Source organism: Lepisma saccharinum, chromosome 20, assembly GCF_977018435.1.
Source record: "Lepisma saccharinum chromosome 20, izLepSacc3.1, whole genome shotgun sequence".
Classification (NCBI taxonomy): domain Eukaryota; kingdom Metazoa; phylum Arthropoda; class Insecta; order Zygentoma; family Lepismatidae; genus Lepisma; species Lepisma saccharinum.
The window spans coordinates 9,892,263-9,910,687 of NC_139248.1; the positions used below are offsets into that span (position 1 = coordinate 9,892,263).

Sequence of the window (18,425 nt, forward strand, 5' to 3'; positions counted from 1 at the left end):
GCCGCATCATATTATCTTTGCATATTAATGACTTCTTGTATCCTGGTTGTCACAATAACCTTACATAAAAAACAAGGAATCAAACGATGCTTGGATGTTTAAGCTACTGGTGGAGTCTATTTAAAATATATATGTATGACTTTGATTTCTCTGGGTAGAATCAACTGTTAAGTCGTATTCATAAAGGGGAAAAAAATGTACCTTCATGGAAAAACCCAATGAATGGGTAAATTTAATTTTTGCCTGGAAGGTATCATCCTCATTCGCAGAAAGCAGCTGGACGGACAAGGTTAATTATTGCCGTTATTCGTTTGAGGGCAGCCCACAGCGGCAGCACTGTAGCAAGAAAGCAATATGGATGAACGGAGGTGCAGGTTGAAGTGAAAATCTTTCAAGAAGATGTCCAGTATGAAGTAATTTGAAGATCGGAGGTTACCTCCTCAAGACATGGATGAATCTGAACGTTTAAGGATACGTATGAAACGGAAGAATCTTCGGGTTATTAAGGAAAATGCGGATAAAATACATTCATTATTTGCTGTGCGATTGACCGAAAAACCAGCAAGTGAGAAACAGGATGTGTCTGGTTCCGATTACGTGTTCCTAAATGTGGAACGAGAACAATCAGATCGAAATGAAGCTCCAGACGAGATAATTCAGAAAGTTAAGGTGAGTTTTCATCTCATAGTGCTTGGTGACTTGTCAGTTGTTAATTTTAATTACGTATTTTCAAACGAGAAATTGTTATGTACTGAAGTTCAATAGTAGGTCTAGGGCAAACAGGATTTCGGATCGAGGTCGAGTGGGCTGTGAAAGTCTGTGACATTCTCGTAATTTTTCTCTCGATTCAGTATTATTTCCATCAAAAAGCAAAAGATGTTCAACTCAATACGCAAATAAGCCGTTATAAGATTGACTCAAATCGTGACCAGACATATTAAACTGTCAAACCAAATTTTTACATCCAGTATTACAGGAGTTTGAATGGAAAGTTCGATATTGAATGAAAGTTCCATGTTTTTAATAAGATTTAATACGAATATGTGTATTTATGTTTGATAGATCTATGATGAATTGATTGGATATAGGTTGTCAAAATTTTGGAGAACTTAAGAATAGTGTGCCCTTGAAATTAGAAAGTCAAAGAATGTAAATATGGGAAACATTGGAGAATTTTAGACAGTTAATGTTTTATTGTAAGTAAATGTAATTTCAGTGCTGCAGAAAAATGTTACTCTTTGAATTTGTGTTAGTTTGATGTGTACAGAAAAAAAATGATGAATGATGCATTACTGGTATTTCAGGCAGAGGCCATAATGTGTGAAATTTCAAAATTGAAATTACAGGTTGCAAATGCAAGCAACCAAGGAGTAACTAACTATCGTTCGTGCATATAACAAATGCTATATTATTTTGCTTTGCCATGGCATTTCCGATATAAGTAGCTTTGATTTTATATTTCTCTCCTCTTGTAGATCCAGCATTTAAGTTGCATTCACTTATTTTCTAACTGTTACCTTGTCCTCTATTCAACTTCCAACATACTGAAGCGCAAGACAGTGATATATTTATTCTTTAGTTTGATTTGATTGCTTCTGTTTTGAGTCTGTAAATCTGTTTTCATTACAGAATTACATAGAATCTCTCTGTGAGGATGATAGAACATCCTGTGGAGGGGAAGATTCCAGCTATGATTCTGACTGCGACAATCCTGAAGTGGAGAGTCACAACGATGTCAGTCGAACAGTTTCAGACACTTTGGGTGAAGAGTATGCGGAGTATGTATCAAGTTATAATGCCAGGGTAGAGTTTGCATTGAAATTGGGTTACACTGTACCTCTGGTGCAAGCAGCATTGCAGAAACTAGGACCAAATCCAGGACAAAATGAATTGTTGGAGGAGTTGATAAAATTAGGTGCTCAATCTCGTACTGTTGACTTTCCTGCTGATGATGAAGAGACGGATCAGCTTCAAACGACTCAGGACGATTCTTCGAATCTTCGTCTTATTGTGATAGATGGGAGTAATGTAGCCATGAGGTAAGCACGTGTATAATTCTGTCACATGTTTATATAATTTTGCCAAGAACATGTAATTTTGAAAGTTTTAGATTTCTGTTGGTTTTATTCATTTTTAAATATAAATTCAAGGTTAGTTTATTGATATCAGAGATTTTCTGTATTGTTTATTTCAGTCATGTTACATTTTTCTTATAATTTGAAATTTCTGATTGTGGAATTCAAATATCATTTTATATTTCCATTTTGTACATTAATCAAATTCCATCCATGTCTATATGCACATGCTGAACAGGTTTTCCATGTACTTACAGTATCTTCAATGTGAAATATTTTTTCATGTGAATATGAATAGCTTAGGCAACGTTTAAGTACATGCTTAGTGTGTTGTTATTGTTATGTCACTAACAGGTTAGTTTTGATCGCCTTTGTACGTGCATATTTTCCTTCCTCACTAATAAGTGTTTCAAGTGAGAAAAAGGCTTCAGACGACAGTGACTTAGATGCATAATCACAAGCCAGTTTTCAAAATATAATAATTTCTTACGGAATTTCCGTAACTGCAAGACATGTAAACTAGTTGTAAAGTTTTTTTATGTGAATTTAATTTGTTTCCCTTAACTATTAACCTTTTACGTTCTTTTTTTTCCCAGTCATGGAAACAAGGAAACATTTTCATGTCGGGGCATTAAGTTGTGTGTCGATTGGTTCAGGTCCCGAGGTCACAAAGAGATCACTGTGTTTGTGCCAAAATGGAGGAAGGAGTCTTCACGATCTGATAACCGTGTCACAGGTGAGGCAATTTACATTCTTGTATATTTTATTTATCATTGAACACCGTATTTCACTGTATAATTGTTGCAGATTTGATGTAATTTTTTGTGCAAAAAAACTGCCAGCATTACTGGTACTCATAAATCATCTATTACTAGATAATAATAATTTTTATTGTAGAAACATGTGAGAACATCACTTGTATTACAATCGTCAGAAATGTACAAATAAAGTATCTATAGATCTTACAAAAAAAAACAACATCCAAAAAGCATTTTAGAAACGTAACACCACTTACATAAATTTAGTTGCTAACATTATTGTTTTACAATCATAACTATTTTACCTAATACAATTAATTTCAAAGAATTCTTCTACCCTATATATACAGTTATCGGTTAATATTTTTTGTACTTTTCTTTTGAATTCTAAAAAGGGCAGTTGCCTTAAAGACAGAGGGAGAGCATTGTGAAACTTAACTGACATGTAGTAGAAGGTTTTTTGTGTCTTCTTGTAATTGTAATAAATTGTCTTTGGTGCAAGATTAGGATGAATGGAATACTTGTGAATATACATTAAAATTGAATAGTCCAAATCGATGCACCTTTTTACTTCGTGCATTTTAGCAAATATTTTCCGGTCTGAGAAAACAGTTAACACATTGGTTATTGATTTGTGCAGTGCAGTTAAAATATAACATTATTACCAGGTTGCAAAGTATGGACTTTAATCTTCTTCTAAGCTACTAGCACTGGTTTCATAATCTGATTTGGGTCTGGAAAACAGAATGTGATAATTATACAGTGAAATACATTATTCATTGGATGATAAATCATTTTTTTCAGTTTCTGTAGTAATTGTTCTTTTCCTCAAGAAAATATTGTGTGATTAGACAATTAGAAGATATTTCGTTTCTTGGGAGTTTTATTTTAAGGTCACGTTATGCTAGAGATGTGAAAAAGCTGGTTTTTCAATGGATTTTCATGAGGAAAAGTTGGCTTTTCAGAAGTGGATTTTTCCCCTTTTATCTTTCTTTCCTTATTCCAATTGCAGTTAATCTATTCCATTTGCAGTTTCAATTGAGAGTTTAGAGGTTCATAACTAACTAGACTACTCAAGTGTTATACTTTGTAACCAACTAGACACGTGAATGCAAAGAGAGTGCAGCAAACTACATAGGGCTGTAAAGTCGGAATCACGAACCTTACGACCCTCTGTAAACAAACCGTCTCACTTTGAGTAACGTATCACTCTGCGTCAGCTGTTCGTGAATGCCGTGGCCATCATATGCTGTTCACTGGACTTCACCTGACCTTTAATTTTACGTAACATGGAAAAACGTATTTTTATTTTAACTGATAGATCTACACATTGAAGTATAAGAAATTTTCGAGAAGTGATTAAATACGTGTTCTTGTTCAAGAATGAACATATTTTTCTACGCCAAAAGTCCCATTTATCTGACACTGGGCTAACAGATACCCCTTCCCCCTCCTCTCTCAGTATGATGACAGCACCAAAGTACAACTTTCAAGAGAGTGAGAGAATAGTTTCAGTAAATTCAAGGCTTTTGGTTTTTTTGCTGCCCCTTCCACCAAGTTATTGCCAAACATTGTTGACATACAGAATATTGTTTGCTCCTTTGTGCAACAAATATACCACCAGTTTTAGCGGAAGCTAAACAAAGATAAGCCGAGGATTAAAAAGATATTGTTTATATTTCTTTCTCTTTCTCATGCAAGTAATGTATTTTCTTACCTTGATTCAGCAGAGGAGCCGATCTATAATCCAAAGGTGTTCACACTCCGGAATACTTTTGTGGGTGAAGGAGGGTGAGTCGTGACGATGAGGGTGAGGCAGGCCAACAGGGTGGGGGAGGTTGAATGAAAAGAAACACCCCTCAACAAGGGAGAGAAAAAAGTGACAATATTTAAGAATTCACCCCCAAATATGAATTTTCCTTTGTATGTAGGGTACAAGACAATGTGACTACCTCAAAATATTTGTGTATCTTACAGACTTCTTTCACCACTTTTCTTTGCCAGGGAAATGCTTTACTAAGTTGCTGTTTTAGTTTCCCTTGGTGTTTTTATTGCATAAAGCAGCATTTTCGAACGGGGTGACAAGGACATACGAGTGTGCGTTTGGATGCTGTAACTTTAGAGACGTTGAGGTACTCTCTGGAGGATACTGGAACGTGTGGCATTGAGATGTAATCATTGTGACGTGCATATTTGTCATTAGTTGTATTTTGTATTTGATTATTATTATTTAGCGTCGCTATTCTTCCAATTTTGGCTAATTCCAATGATGAGGATGAGTGATTGTGAGATGAAATTGATGAAGGGACACTCACAAATAACACCCATGCCCGGATTCGAACCAGGGAACTTCGGTGGCGAGTCCAAAAGTCTGCCACCAGGTAAGATGTACATTTTGATATTTCATTTTTTACATACGTACATTTAACTCCCAACAGGTCATCAGTGAAACACTGTTTATTCCGTGTTGTTTAACAAATGGAATGTCTTTGCACCTTGTGGCTTGAGGCTAAGTGGAGTATTTTATTTTCATAAGTCTGCAATACAGTTAAGGTACACGTGCTTTTGTTTACAGAAGGTCTTAAGTTCTATGATCCCCACTTTAGATATACATTTTGGGGAGTGACAAATCTGGAAAACCAGTTACAGTCAGGGGATTTCAGAGGCCAAAAGAAGTTGGGGAATGTTGCCTTGATTGACAAATGTTTGTTTGTTGAACTGTTGATATGATGCAATAAATATGTCGGATGTTTATTTTTAAAGAGGTCCTTATGAAGTGGTGCGCAGGAATGGGATATCAAACATCGAGGTCAACTTTTAGCCCCCTTTTATGCATTCAACAACCCACATTCACAGTGCTCGAAACAAGTGGGAGGGGGGAGGAAATCAATTTTCAGAGGGGCAGACAAATTTGATAAGCCTCTGAATATTACATGTGAAATGCATTGAATTATCATTTTCTTCTGTCTGCGTGGGAGCAGTAAGGGACAGCTGTCCAGTGGGTTGGTGGGAGGATCACCACTCTTGCTCTGTCCAATAGATGCTGGACGTCATAGTATGACTTGATTCTAGGTAAATGCAAGTAAAAAGTCATAAATTTACACTGTGGTCCTTGAAACACTCCATTGTATATTGGTCAGTAACGAGTTATCGATAGTAATTGTTTGAAACTTAATTTTTTCAGATCCTGAAATTCTACGAGAACTGGAGCGTGACAGGCTTCTTGTATTCACCCCTTCACGTGTATCAACAAAGGGAAAGCGGATGGTGTGCTACGATGATAGGTACATACTGCGACTCGCTGCGGATGTGGATGGAATTGTTGTTTCCAATGACAACTACAGAGATCTGGCGCAAGAGAATCCGGAGTTTAGGAAAGTTGTTGAGGAAAGGATACTCATGTATTCCTTCGTCAATGACAGGTAATTAATAATGAATGACAATAACTTATGCCTTAGAATAAGAGGTTGTTTTATCACATGTAAGACTATATTATTATTATTCCCAAGACACGTGGTTTGAAATATATCTGTAGATATGTGCCTGACACATACACACACACACACTGTAATGGTTGTAGGCGGGCAATCAAAATAATAATATTAGGAAGGTGTGGCCAGAGGTCATATATTGAATGAATATGCCCTATACCCAACCAATTACAAGTCTCTTGTGTGTGAGGCCTATGACATGTTGTTTTACGCATCACCTCTTGATTAGAACAGTCAACCAGATATTCAAATCTCTGATATCAAATAAATCTAAACTGTGTATCCTCAAATGTATTTAAGAACACTCACAATCAGGAACCCTAGTTTTCCAGATAATCGTACGGCACGTGTCATTGTCAAATGAGCGCAGAACTCTCATACAATTACGTCAACAACACTTCAATCGCCGAAACAGCGTTGTCATCTTAAATTTACGATCTACACACAAACTATCCTTTAATGTGTTGCTGGTCTTTAAAATAAAATATAAATACTATAAGGAATATAGGTTAAACATTGCACTTAATTTTGAGTTTCGTTGCCAATTTTTATTACAACAGTCGTATGCAATGAAGAGGTGACTATTGTTTCCAACAAATATGTTAACAATATATGAATAGTGAACGACCTGCATCCAATATTATAATTTCATTTTGAACAAACAACAGAACAACCAAGGTATCAGGTAACTCTTGTATGAAGCATTAACAATGATTAACAGCTCTGACGTAAGCCAAGAATACGAGCACGTCATTAACTCAACATGTTGATTAAACATAGACTGCGAACAAGAATGTATTAAAAAAATGCCCTCATGACCTAAAACACGATTAACCTTTTTACATTTAGGCAAATGGTGCTCTTAAGGAGTGTCATTTTAACTTAATACTTATGATTTGAAGTCTGTAAGATTAGGGTATGGCATAGATAAGTGGGAAGCTCGCTTTCAACAAACTCTCATAGTGGCATTTTAATCCATATTATTAGTGCAAATTGGCAACGCTTGTAACAGATTGTTGAGATATCCGAAAAGAACTATAAACACCCCTCCTGAAAGTGGAATATGTCTCGTGGGAAAGAGAATCGTGTTAAGTCTGAAAATGTAGTCTTGTCGACTGAACGGTAGTTCGCGATCACGTTAAGAAGAAATCAAAACTCTGAATCAGTGACTGTCAGTCGTTAGTTTTCAATATCCACGAAAACTGTAGGGTCTAATTTGGTCGGCCCGGAAGCTGCAGTGAGGAATATGGAAACGTGTGCCCAGAAGCATGGGTCTGAGCTGATGACGTGATCATCTCGAAGGGATTTTGTCAGCTGTTCAGAGAGTTTCAGTGATTAAAGTGGTTGTCACAAAACGGGGAAGGAAAAGTGCTATATTCAGAACAAAGGTAGATATCTCAAAACAGACTAGCCTTTGGTTATGTAAGTAAATGTAGTAATATTCAGTAATTATTTTTAACTCAATCATTACAAAAGTGTGTAGCTGCAGAAATTTTTTTTTTTTTCAAATACAATCCAAAGTGCCACTTCAATCCTCGTATTAAGTTGACTTTTATAAACCGAGGACAAGCGGGAACTCAGCGGCTTTTCACTTTAAATTGTATAATTGTTTACTAAAGGTTATTCTTTAATAAATGTAATTTTTATTGGATACGCAACTTGAGAGTATTAATAAAACCTGAAAAGGAATTGTTTCCCGCTGAACGAAAGCTAGAAACGACTCAAGATCCAGCTTTATCGTTACACGCTGTATGCTCTCTTTACAATTAGATGACCCGTGACGGCTTGCACGTACGTAGATAATTCTCGAAAGACAACGTTTTAACGTAGCCAACCTTTTTCTAGCCAAAAGAGGTTAGTCGCACACAATAACTTGTTCATTCTTCTATGTCAATATATTTCCTCACTTCACTAAATCCCAAGAATAATTAAACTATTATTCACGGTACATACCTAAATTCGTTCTTCTTGGAAGATAAACGGAATTACTATTTTCGTCCAAATACTTCGTCTTCTATCAATCATGTGTGACAACATGTAAAACTTCCTCGTGGCAACACACTCTGGAATGGACTTCGGACTTCAACATCAAATGGACGCGTCACTTCCAAAATCCATGTAACTTCTTCCGTTTAGTTACAGGTGGTTGACTCTGTGATGCGATGGAAAATCTCTTGATTCGTCTACTACTTACCAAGGTACCATTTCTTCACGAAAGACTCGTCGATTTCTTCACGAAAGACTCGTCGATTGTCATTTAACCCACAAACATCATCCTGTCATAACACTTCATGATGTCAAAAAGGAACTTTTCTTCTAATCTACGGCACTCGTGCATACCCTGCCATACATGCACATGAAGTGAGTCCGAAAGCTGCAAGCGTAAGTTCCAGTGGTTTCAATAGAAATTCTTCTAATAGGGCACAATCAAAAACATCGTTGAATTTCGTCAAAATCGCAGAAATAATTTCTCATCTATCAGTGATTCCACGTGGTTTCACCAGACTTGGAGATAACTGATGCTTCTCCAACGCTACACAGGCAAAGCGTGGAAAACGTGGCACAAGTCAAATCAATTCAAAAATGTTCAGACTCTTTCCTTGACGATCTAAAGAGTACTTTCATGAGTGCACAACCATTTCAACCACAATTCAACCAACACGTACTTGTCCATTTTCGCAATCTCAATACACTTGTTTCACCAAACATTCATGCGAGAATTCTGGCAATGCTATCAGAGACGTGTTCTTCCATTTGTTCTTGCAACTGAAGCGGTTGCCGTGTTCCTCACCCAATACCTCCTCGTGCGTGTACTGCTACTGTCACACTTCTCGTATGTACTGCAATCAGCTGTGTTCTGCACTCAGAGGAAAAACAACGAACATGCAAAGTATACACCTGGTGGAAATTTCCAGCATTAAAGCACGCAAATAAAGAAATGACATGCTGCGTACCAAATCGTAAGATACGGAAAGTTGTGAGGTATTTTCCGCGGCTATAAATTAATATTTTAATCTGCTTTTAATACTCCGTAGAGAAATACGTCGCAACACACATTCTTTCTCTCTCTCTCTAAATGGCAGGAATGTGAACATAGAAGTGACAAAAGAAACTTTCGGCATCTCTACAATGCTTTCCTTTGCGTAACACATTGTTTCGGCTCATTTGCCGTGTCAAAGCTGCTTGGACGAGGAGTAAAGGGCAATGGAAACGCTTGGCAACAAAACTCACTTGCTCTACATGCATTCATATCAACAATGTGAATCGCACGGGTTATGGCTGCCAAGAAAAACAATTCGCTCTGTTGATTTCAATTCACACAGTGTGAAAGAATGAGATATGGAAATTTGATTTTTATTCCATGCCATCATTTTGATATGCATTTCATGACCATTGCACTGACCATTTCCAAGATTGCAACATCATAATTAATCATTAATTGTGGCTGTTCTACAGCTGATAGTACCATTATATTTGGCTGAGATATTTCCACATAACCAAGCTTCCAAAAAAAAAGTCATATTTTTACGACACTTTACATGAAGCTACACACAATTGAATTCGACTAATATAAAAATTACACTAAAAAACTACACTTTTACAAACATTTTTGTCTGAATAGAAAACAGAGTTACAATCACTTTGTCTTTCTTTTGTCCAAAAGCAGACACTTGTAACTTTCCAATGAGGTATATTTGACTTTTTACTTCCCAAGGAGTACAGTTTTACAAGCATGCAAACCGAGGGCTCAATATTTTTGTCACTGATAGTAGTTTTGAATGTTTTGTAGTCAACTGTATCAAGGTTTTGCACGTTCACGTAACTACAGTGGAACCCCGATTTTACATCCCTGGATTTTACATTTTCCTGCATTATACATTCATTCTTGATGGTCCCAACGTATAGCAAGATGTTGTTTCCTCTTTTTTCTTCTTCCTTTTATAGGAAGAAAGAGAGAGGTAAAATTGTCCTCGATTTTTACATTTTCCCGCATTTACCACATTCCTTCAGCTTAGTCGCCTGAAAAATGTAAAATCGAGTTTCCAATAGTCAGTGTGCACTGAGAGTGCAATTCTGTGTGTTCCTCCATGATTTGCGACATTGGATTATGAGAGTATATTTTATATATCTGTGTGAGCAATGAGCATAGCCCATTGTACAATTTCTGTCTAGTGGGGTGTAAGGGGTGATCTTCCATGTAGCACACCCTGGACTGCATTTTGCAGACAAACAACGCTCTGGCGACTGGCCCTGTGGCCAGTATAATTCTGTGTGTTGTCCTGTTCTTTTGTTCTTACATGTGCTGAGTGCCCGTTTACATCCTCAGCTTTTAACGGAAGTGAGAATATTTTAAGATTTTAGTTATGCAACGTTAGAGTTGTTATTTGTAATGGTAAGGGGCTCACCCTACATTTTAAAATCAAATTAAAAAAGAAATTCTGTCTAGCAAGATGGGCAACAGGCATATACCGTTATTCACTATGAAATTCTATTTTGAATGAACAACCACTGGCTGCAGTGCTTGTACCCATGAGTTGTAACCCCCTTTTTCATATTCCAACTGTTATACCATATGTCACCTTTCTTCGTCGTTGCTGAATTGTACTTGTACTCATGTCTAATTACATATCACTTGTAAGGGACTGGCACGTGAATTATTTTTAGTTTTGTCTACCCCTTGTTATGGCTGTGAAAAATTATATTTTTTTGTTCTTTTCCCCCTAGGTTTATGCCTCCTGATGATCCGCTTGGGCGTTCAGGTCCAACGCTAGAAAATTTTCTCCGCAAGCAACCTAAACGCACAGAACCCTTAGCTCCCTGCCCGTATGGTAAGAAGTGCACGTATGGTAACAAATGCAAGTTCCACCATCCGGAGCGGGGTCCTCTTCCACACAAATCGGTCACGGAACGTCTTGTAGAACACGCACAGAAACAAATCCAAGAAGTCAAAGCAAGAGGGATCCGAAGCAGGGATTCAAGTCCAGGTACGTTCATATTTTGATATAATCGTACATATATATTAGGGATGGGCCGATATGAAATTTTGGCCGATACCGATAAAGTACCGATATAAAATTTACCGATACCGATATTCTACCGATCCGATATAAAATTAGAAATGGTCCTTGAAGAACCTGAAAGGTTCATTGACCTCCTTAATAAATGCGTGTTTTCAAGGTGACTGCAGTGCAAAAGAAGTTGAATATTTAGACATTTACCTTTTTAGAAAGAAGGGCATGGAGATTATCCATAAAAAAAACAACAAAATGTTAGAATTTTGCACTAAATTATAAGTTATAAGATATTTATCGATATATCGGATCGGTAAAATAATCGGTAATTTTACCGATACACCGATATGCCTATATCGGCCGATACCGATAGAGTACCGATTAATTGGTCCCATCCCTAATATATATATTTAAAAAAGAGTAAATTCTTATTCCATAATTGCATACGAATTGGCATAGTTCTTGAACAGTACATTACAATGCAACTGTTCTGTTAGAATTTCTCTTGTAACCTACGGTTGTTACTATTATTAGAAGAAAAAACTTTACTACTTGTTACGTTTCAGGAGAACAGAACACGTCAAGAATCTTCGTACAATAGAAGGTGATTTTGAATTGCCTGATGATATTTGGGATTTATAATTTTAAAAATGTAAAAAATTTTCATCTAAAATAATAATAAAACAGACTGCTTGTTTCACAGTTAAGTTACTATGTTACATAATGACAATATCCATTGTAAACTCATTCTTTTAACTTACGTGAAATTTCTAAATTCCACGTAAGTAATTTTAAACCACGTTTACCACATCCATCATGAATTATTCTGTTTTGTTAAAAATTTGTAACCATTGTTATAACTAGTATATATTTAATGAAACTAAAAATAAATGTCTGATGAAGGGGAGCATGTGTTCTGAAACGTCACAACAAAAAACTGTTTTTTTTATGCTTGTAACAACCGTAGACTACAAGAGAAATTATTATAGAATGCAAGCAATACGTACATACAAGAAAAATTGTTCTGTTATTCTTAGATAACTGAACTTTCTAATTATGCAAAGCATTTAAGTTTTACATTTTCCTGCAGTTTGTTATGTAGTCTCGAACTCCTGAAATATTGCATACAGTTGAACGTGGATTTTACATTTTTGTACATTATACTTTCAATCTTTGTACACACTTTTTATTTATTATTTTTTAATTACTAAGTGCCGATCTCTGTGGTGCAGTTCTTAGCACAGCGTGGCACAATACAAGAGGTCCTGGATTCGAATCCATGCCTAAGCGTAGGTGTTTTTTGTGAATGTCGCTTCTTCATATCATCACTCATCCTCATTGTTGCAGTTAGACAAAAGAGCCGAAAAACAATTACAAAAATTGAATCACAATTCAGTAAATTTTAGAGTTTATGAATACTATAATTACCTGTGGACTAGTGTTATATTGTGATATTTATTCGATGTTGAAGTCCTGAATTACATAGGCTACACATGCTCACAAGAGTTTATATATTTTTAAAAAGCAATCTACTGTACCATATGTATTGCAATATATCATGTTATAAAATTTTCCTGTATTTTAAGTTTTCTCACATTTCAAGATTTCATCTTGGTGCCCCTGTAAAACTAAAAATTTCTTCTTTCTACAAACTCTTAACTCGATATTATTTTTTTTTAACTAACAGGAGAACATCTAAAGGGAAAATCTCTAAGTCTGCCTCTTCCTTGCACGTCGACAGACAAGGATGGAGGTAGACCAGCTATTAAAAAGACACCACTGTCACGGACCAAGTCAAATGTGCCGGAGAGTAGCCACCTCTCAGTGCCTAGCATGCAAGTTTCGAAGAGTAAAAGTGTTGAGAATGTTGCCGGAGAAGGCAAGCTCTCTGCTTCCGTTGATATTGGTCCTTTTACGTATTCGTCAGCGCAACCGGTCCCGGAATACAACCAACAGCAGTTCTGGAGTCATTCCGAGCGTTGGCCTCAACATGCGGCCTACAAAAATCAAGGCACGGGACTCGTGTACGGTGACCAGAGTGGACATGTCGCTGTCGCCAAGTGTATATCTGATTCTGACAATAACTCTGGTATGGATGCCATGGGAGGTGTTAACTTGCATCGCAAACTACAACGACAGCTGACTCTAAATCCCTCGTACGATCCACGGCTGTATCAGATGCGTGGGTTTATACCACCTTATGGACCACCGCCCATGCATGATTCCTCGGGGCCAAGGCCCGATGGTGGTGCAGAGTTTACAGAGCGTCAACCGTTAGTTCGCCACGACAGCGCGGGACCGCAGTACACTGGGTTGCCACCTGGATGGGACCACCTTCCTGCTCCACATCATCCAAATGTAACTCGAATATCATCTGATCCAGACTCCTTCCGTCAGTGGCCGACTCAAAATCCTCGTCATATGCAGAGATTGAGCAGCACGTCGGATCCTCAGTTGAATCTGTACGGGGCTGGCATGCCGGATGCGCATCTGGTGTCAGACCCATTTGAGAATAGCCCTTGGCCCCCCGTTCCTCCGCCAGTTGTACCTAGCAGAGCTCCTGCTTGGCCTCAGCCACCGTTCCCGACAGCAAGGTCAACGTCGGATGAGGCACGCAACCGCTTGTATTACCATCTTTCGTCTTTGTTCCCTGCAGAACAAGTACAAGCTGCGATGCAGCTCTATCCAGATGAAACAAACCCTCAGAAGATCTGTGCTGCAATCCTTGGAATGTTCTCAAAATCTTAATGTTGGAACCTACATAGGTTGGATAAAAATTAGTGGCAACACTGCTTCAATTCATACACCAAGCTTTATTGGCAGCGGGAACACCAGTTACATTGCTTCAATGTAATTGTCCCACACATTGGCCACCTTCTGTTATCAGCTACAACAATTCCGTAGCTCACAGACTCACATGTGACAGCAGTGTTGCCACCACTTTTTATCCAGCTCTTGTATATAGGTAACAAAAAATGTTAATTTGTTTCAAGTGAGGTTCTGTACATATTTGTAATTGTCACTCGGAGTGACTTGCCAAAACATCCCCTTTGAAACAAACTAACATGTTTATTTGTAAATATATTTTTAAAATCTCTGATCACTCAGAGAAGAAAAGTATTCTGAAAAGAAACATGAAGTGGCTGCTGTTAGCATGCAAATATATAAATATATATAAATACTTATAATAACTGTATATGTATTAAATGTTAGTACATGTTCTGCTTGTCTGTTGGAATGTGTGTTCCGTACATATGGGCATGTTTGTATTAGAAGAATACAGATGTATATTGGTCCGCAGAAGACTGTGGATTGGGGTGTCTGGCACACATTGCATCTTCTCATCTTATTGCAGATGATAAGTTATGGTAATATGTTAATTAAATATTAATTTAATTATCGTTAGGAGTAGAACCATCATTCAACACATCCTACTTACACACAGCGTTTGTGTTTGGCTTAATTTTATTTTAATAAATAAAAGAAGAGGTGATATTTTATTTTGAGGGTTGAATATTTCATGCTCTCTCTCGTTCTAACATTCCTTTGCTGCGGTAGATAGGATTCCAGCTGGCTTTCTGGAATCATTTTTAGTACATTGTAGATTGTTCATGTTAAACGACATGACTGTGGTCGCTTTGGTAAGAGGTGATGTGTTGTAGCTTACCTCAACTATTTTTCTTGCATCACAAGATGAGTATGTAACTTTAGGAAAAGTATGATGATTCTGAGAAATGCCAAGAGACATAACTTCTCATAAAAGACATATTTAAAAATGTACATATATATATTTTTAGTTTCATTAAGTAGTGCAATTTGTTTCTTAACAATATGCAAAAGCTGAAGGTTTTTTTATGGAGAACATCAGTATATGTGGGAATATTAATTCTCTAAAACATATATTATTAAATACAAAGACTTATATTTTTTTTAATACATGAGTTTTCCGAAATTCAAATATGTTTATGTGACTTTGTAGCAGTGCAAAAGTTTTATAAGTGACCGGTTACATCATTGTAACATATGCAGTAATTTTTTTAAATGTCACATACACATGCAAAAGATATTCCTTACATGTCAATGTTACTGGCTAATTGAGACATTTAGGATGTACTTATGGTTTGGTTCAGTGAGACTATTTTTACTTTCACCTCAAATATTTATTTTTCTTTGATCTGAAGATACAGGTCCAGATTGGTTCAGTGAACTTATTTTGCCTATGTTTTACAATGTTTAACTATGTATACATAAAATCCATTATATATAGAAATGTTTCTTACACAAATGTTATTGGAGGTAAAAGAATGTTACATTTGTATTTTTTCCCCTTTGGGAAGTAACTTGTTGAAATGTGTGACTTAATGTGTTGTGCAAACATATTTCTATTATTTTCATTAACATTAATACCAGCCATGCACAATTTAATGTGTTACAAGTTCCGAATGTTTGTAATTTAAAACTTTAAAAAGAGATAGTGCTGTTAAACTTTGAAAAATTCAGCAAAATTATCTTTTGGAAAAGAAATGCATTGCCCTCTTCATATGCACGATAGCTTTATTTTTTTTTTGTTGTAACATTTAATTTTCTTTCTTATTCTTTTTTAATCTGCCCAGTAACTTTTCACAGGGTTATCAACATAATTTTCACATTTTTTTCAAATTTCTTACTAAAAAAGTGTGAAATCTGTAGCATTAATAAAACAAGATTGAAGGTAGCTCAGATTTCATTTATATGCATAATACTGTGGAACTGAAATAAATTATTAAAACCAATACCACGAATATTGGCGTAATATATAATACAGATAATGTAATAAGACGGGTGCAAACAATACTGTCATATTTATATATCAACTGTTTTTTATTATAAAATTATTTCTCAAGTTTTTTTTCGTTTTTAGGGAGCTTTAACATCATGGTGCAATGCTGTCTTTCTGAACGTTTGAAACGTGTAGAAACAAATGAAAGTATTTACATTGAAGTCCGTAAGGACTTTGGTCTGAATGTTTTGTTTGTTTCCGCAAGTTTTAATGAAAATGTAGCTTGCTACTTGAGTGTGCAAGCTCCCTAGTGTCAGCAATTTTGATATAAATAAAGATTGGCATTTGGGTATAAATGCATTTTCTCACTGTTATATGTTTTAACTTGATAGTTCAATGCCTTTGATGGTGATATTCACTATCAATGGCTATGGAGCTTCTCATATGAGTGTCTTGAAGCGTGTGCTTTTGTATGTGTGTGTGTGTTAGGCAAGTAACAAAAAGTGGAAAGTGAGGGGGGAGTATTTTTTGAAGCTTTGATGTCGAAGCCAAGCTTGCTGGGTGCATGTACTTTATTATTTTATATTTTTGCCCCTTTCTTGTCCATGTATCAGTGTTTCCCCAACATTAGATTGTGGTTTGCAGAAAATTCAAGACAGTACTTAATGCAGAAAGTATATTTTCAAAATATTGTAGGGGTAAAGCATACTGATAGTTACAAACATGATTAGAATACACATTTTGTTTTTTAAATTTTGGAAGAAAGAAGCTAAGTTTAAACTTTTAATAAGATGTAAAAATTGGCATATTTACTTGTTGACTTTATATGGCAATCAAAGACAAATATCTTTTTGCAATGCAAACTTGACAAAAAATATTGAACGATGGTGTTTTCATATTTTGTAGTAAGTAAAAAAAAATGTTATTTGATATTTGTGATTGTCATGGTGAAATTTCCATTCAGATTATTAAGTTGCAAATAAATTTTAGTTACTGACTTTGAATATTTGTTTTTATTTGTACATGTTTCATTTATAATTCTTACCTTTCGTTATCGATTATTCACTGCAGTTCACACAGGTATATTTCCAAATATGGTAATACTAAAGCTCCGAATTTTATTATGCAATTTTCAGTAGTGTGTGTGCTAAGATAGGCAGGCAGGATAAGTGGCGCTTGTGTAGAATTTTCCGAAGTCTTCCTGGCATATTTCTTGCTTTCTGCATGTTCTAAGAAAGTATAACTTGTTTTTAAAATCTGAAGCCATGATTATGCTTCTTTTTCAACTTCGCTGATTCTCAGTCAGAGAGAAGCGATTCACTGTTTGTGTTTGCTCCTTGTCTATTCTTGTAGCCTACCCTTCATGGACTTATGCTGTTTTTCCATGTTTTTGCCTCATAAGTTGACACAGGGCTCTGTCGATGAGATATGGTCAAGAAATATCTTTTGCCTTCCTGACTGGGTATCTGCAAGAGTTGCAAACCCTACTGTATAATTCATTTATCTTACTCATGGATCAGGCACGTATCCAGAGAGGGGGGAGGGCTCAAGGCCCCCCACGAAAGTTTTAGGTTTACACTAGATAAAATTAGGTTTTTGGCTTCTTGAATAATGGGAAAATAATGTAAGAAGAGAAATAATTATTGAGGCATGACTGAGCATGTTTTATGCCCCTGTTATTGTTAATAGGATGTATCCAAGGTGGGGATGAGGTGGCTCTAGTTCCCCACCCCCCTCAGGAAATTTTTCAATTTACATTAGATAAAATTAGATTTTTGGCATCTTGAATAATGTGAAGATAATGTAAGGAGAGAAATAATTATCGAGACAAGACTGAGAGTGTTCTATAACCCTATTATTGTCAATAGCACGTATCCAATGTGGGAATCAGGAGGCTCGAGGCCCCCCCTTTCAGGATTTTTTTCTGTTTACACTAGATAAAATTAGGATTTTGGGTTCTTGAATAATGCGATGATAATTTGGGAAAAATAATTATCGAGACAAGACTGAGAATGTTCTATAACCCTGTTATTGTTAATAGCACGTATCCAAGGTGGGGTTGAGGTGGCTCGAGCCCCCCACCGCCATGATTTTTTTTTTATTTTACACTAGATAAAATTAGGTTTTTGGCTTTTTGAATAATGTGACCATGATTTAAGGAGATAGACAATTATTGAGGCAAGACAGAATGTTCTATAACCCTGTTGTTGATAATATTGCACGTAAACTTTTCTTGCGCTTTCAGTGTTGTCGCAGCACACTTGAGCACTATGTAGACTTGTCAGCATTTGGAAGCTGCACAACAAAGGTAGCGCCACACGTAGGGTGAT

The 18,425-nt window shown here is 36.3% G+C and overlaps 1 protein-coding gene across 1 annotated transcript; it reads left to right on the forward strand.

Annotated features, from left to right (window-relative positions):
• Positions 1 to 327: 327 nt before the first annotated feature.
• LOC146003712 (uncharacterized) lies at positions 328 to 17,099 on the forward strand. The gene is made up of 6 exons (XM_083142098.1): positions 328 to 669; positions 1,630 to 2,039; positions 2,672 to 2,811; positions 6,018 to 6,255; positions 11,050 to 11,309; positions 13,024 to 17,099. The coding sequence occupies exons 1-6, from the start codon at positions 448 to 450 to the stop codon at positions 14,082 to 14,084; spliced, it is 2,331 nt and encodes a 776-aa protein (XP_082998224.1). The 5' UTR covers positions 328 to 447; the 3' UTR covers positions 14,085 to 17,099.
• The last annotated feature ends 1,326 nt before the right edge of the window (positions 17,100 to 18,425 follow it).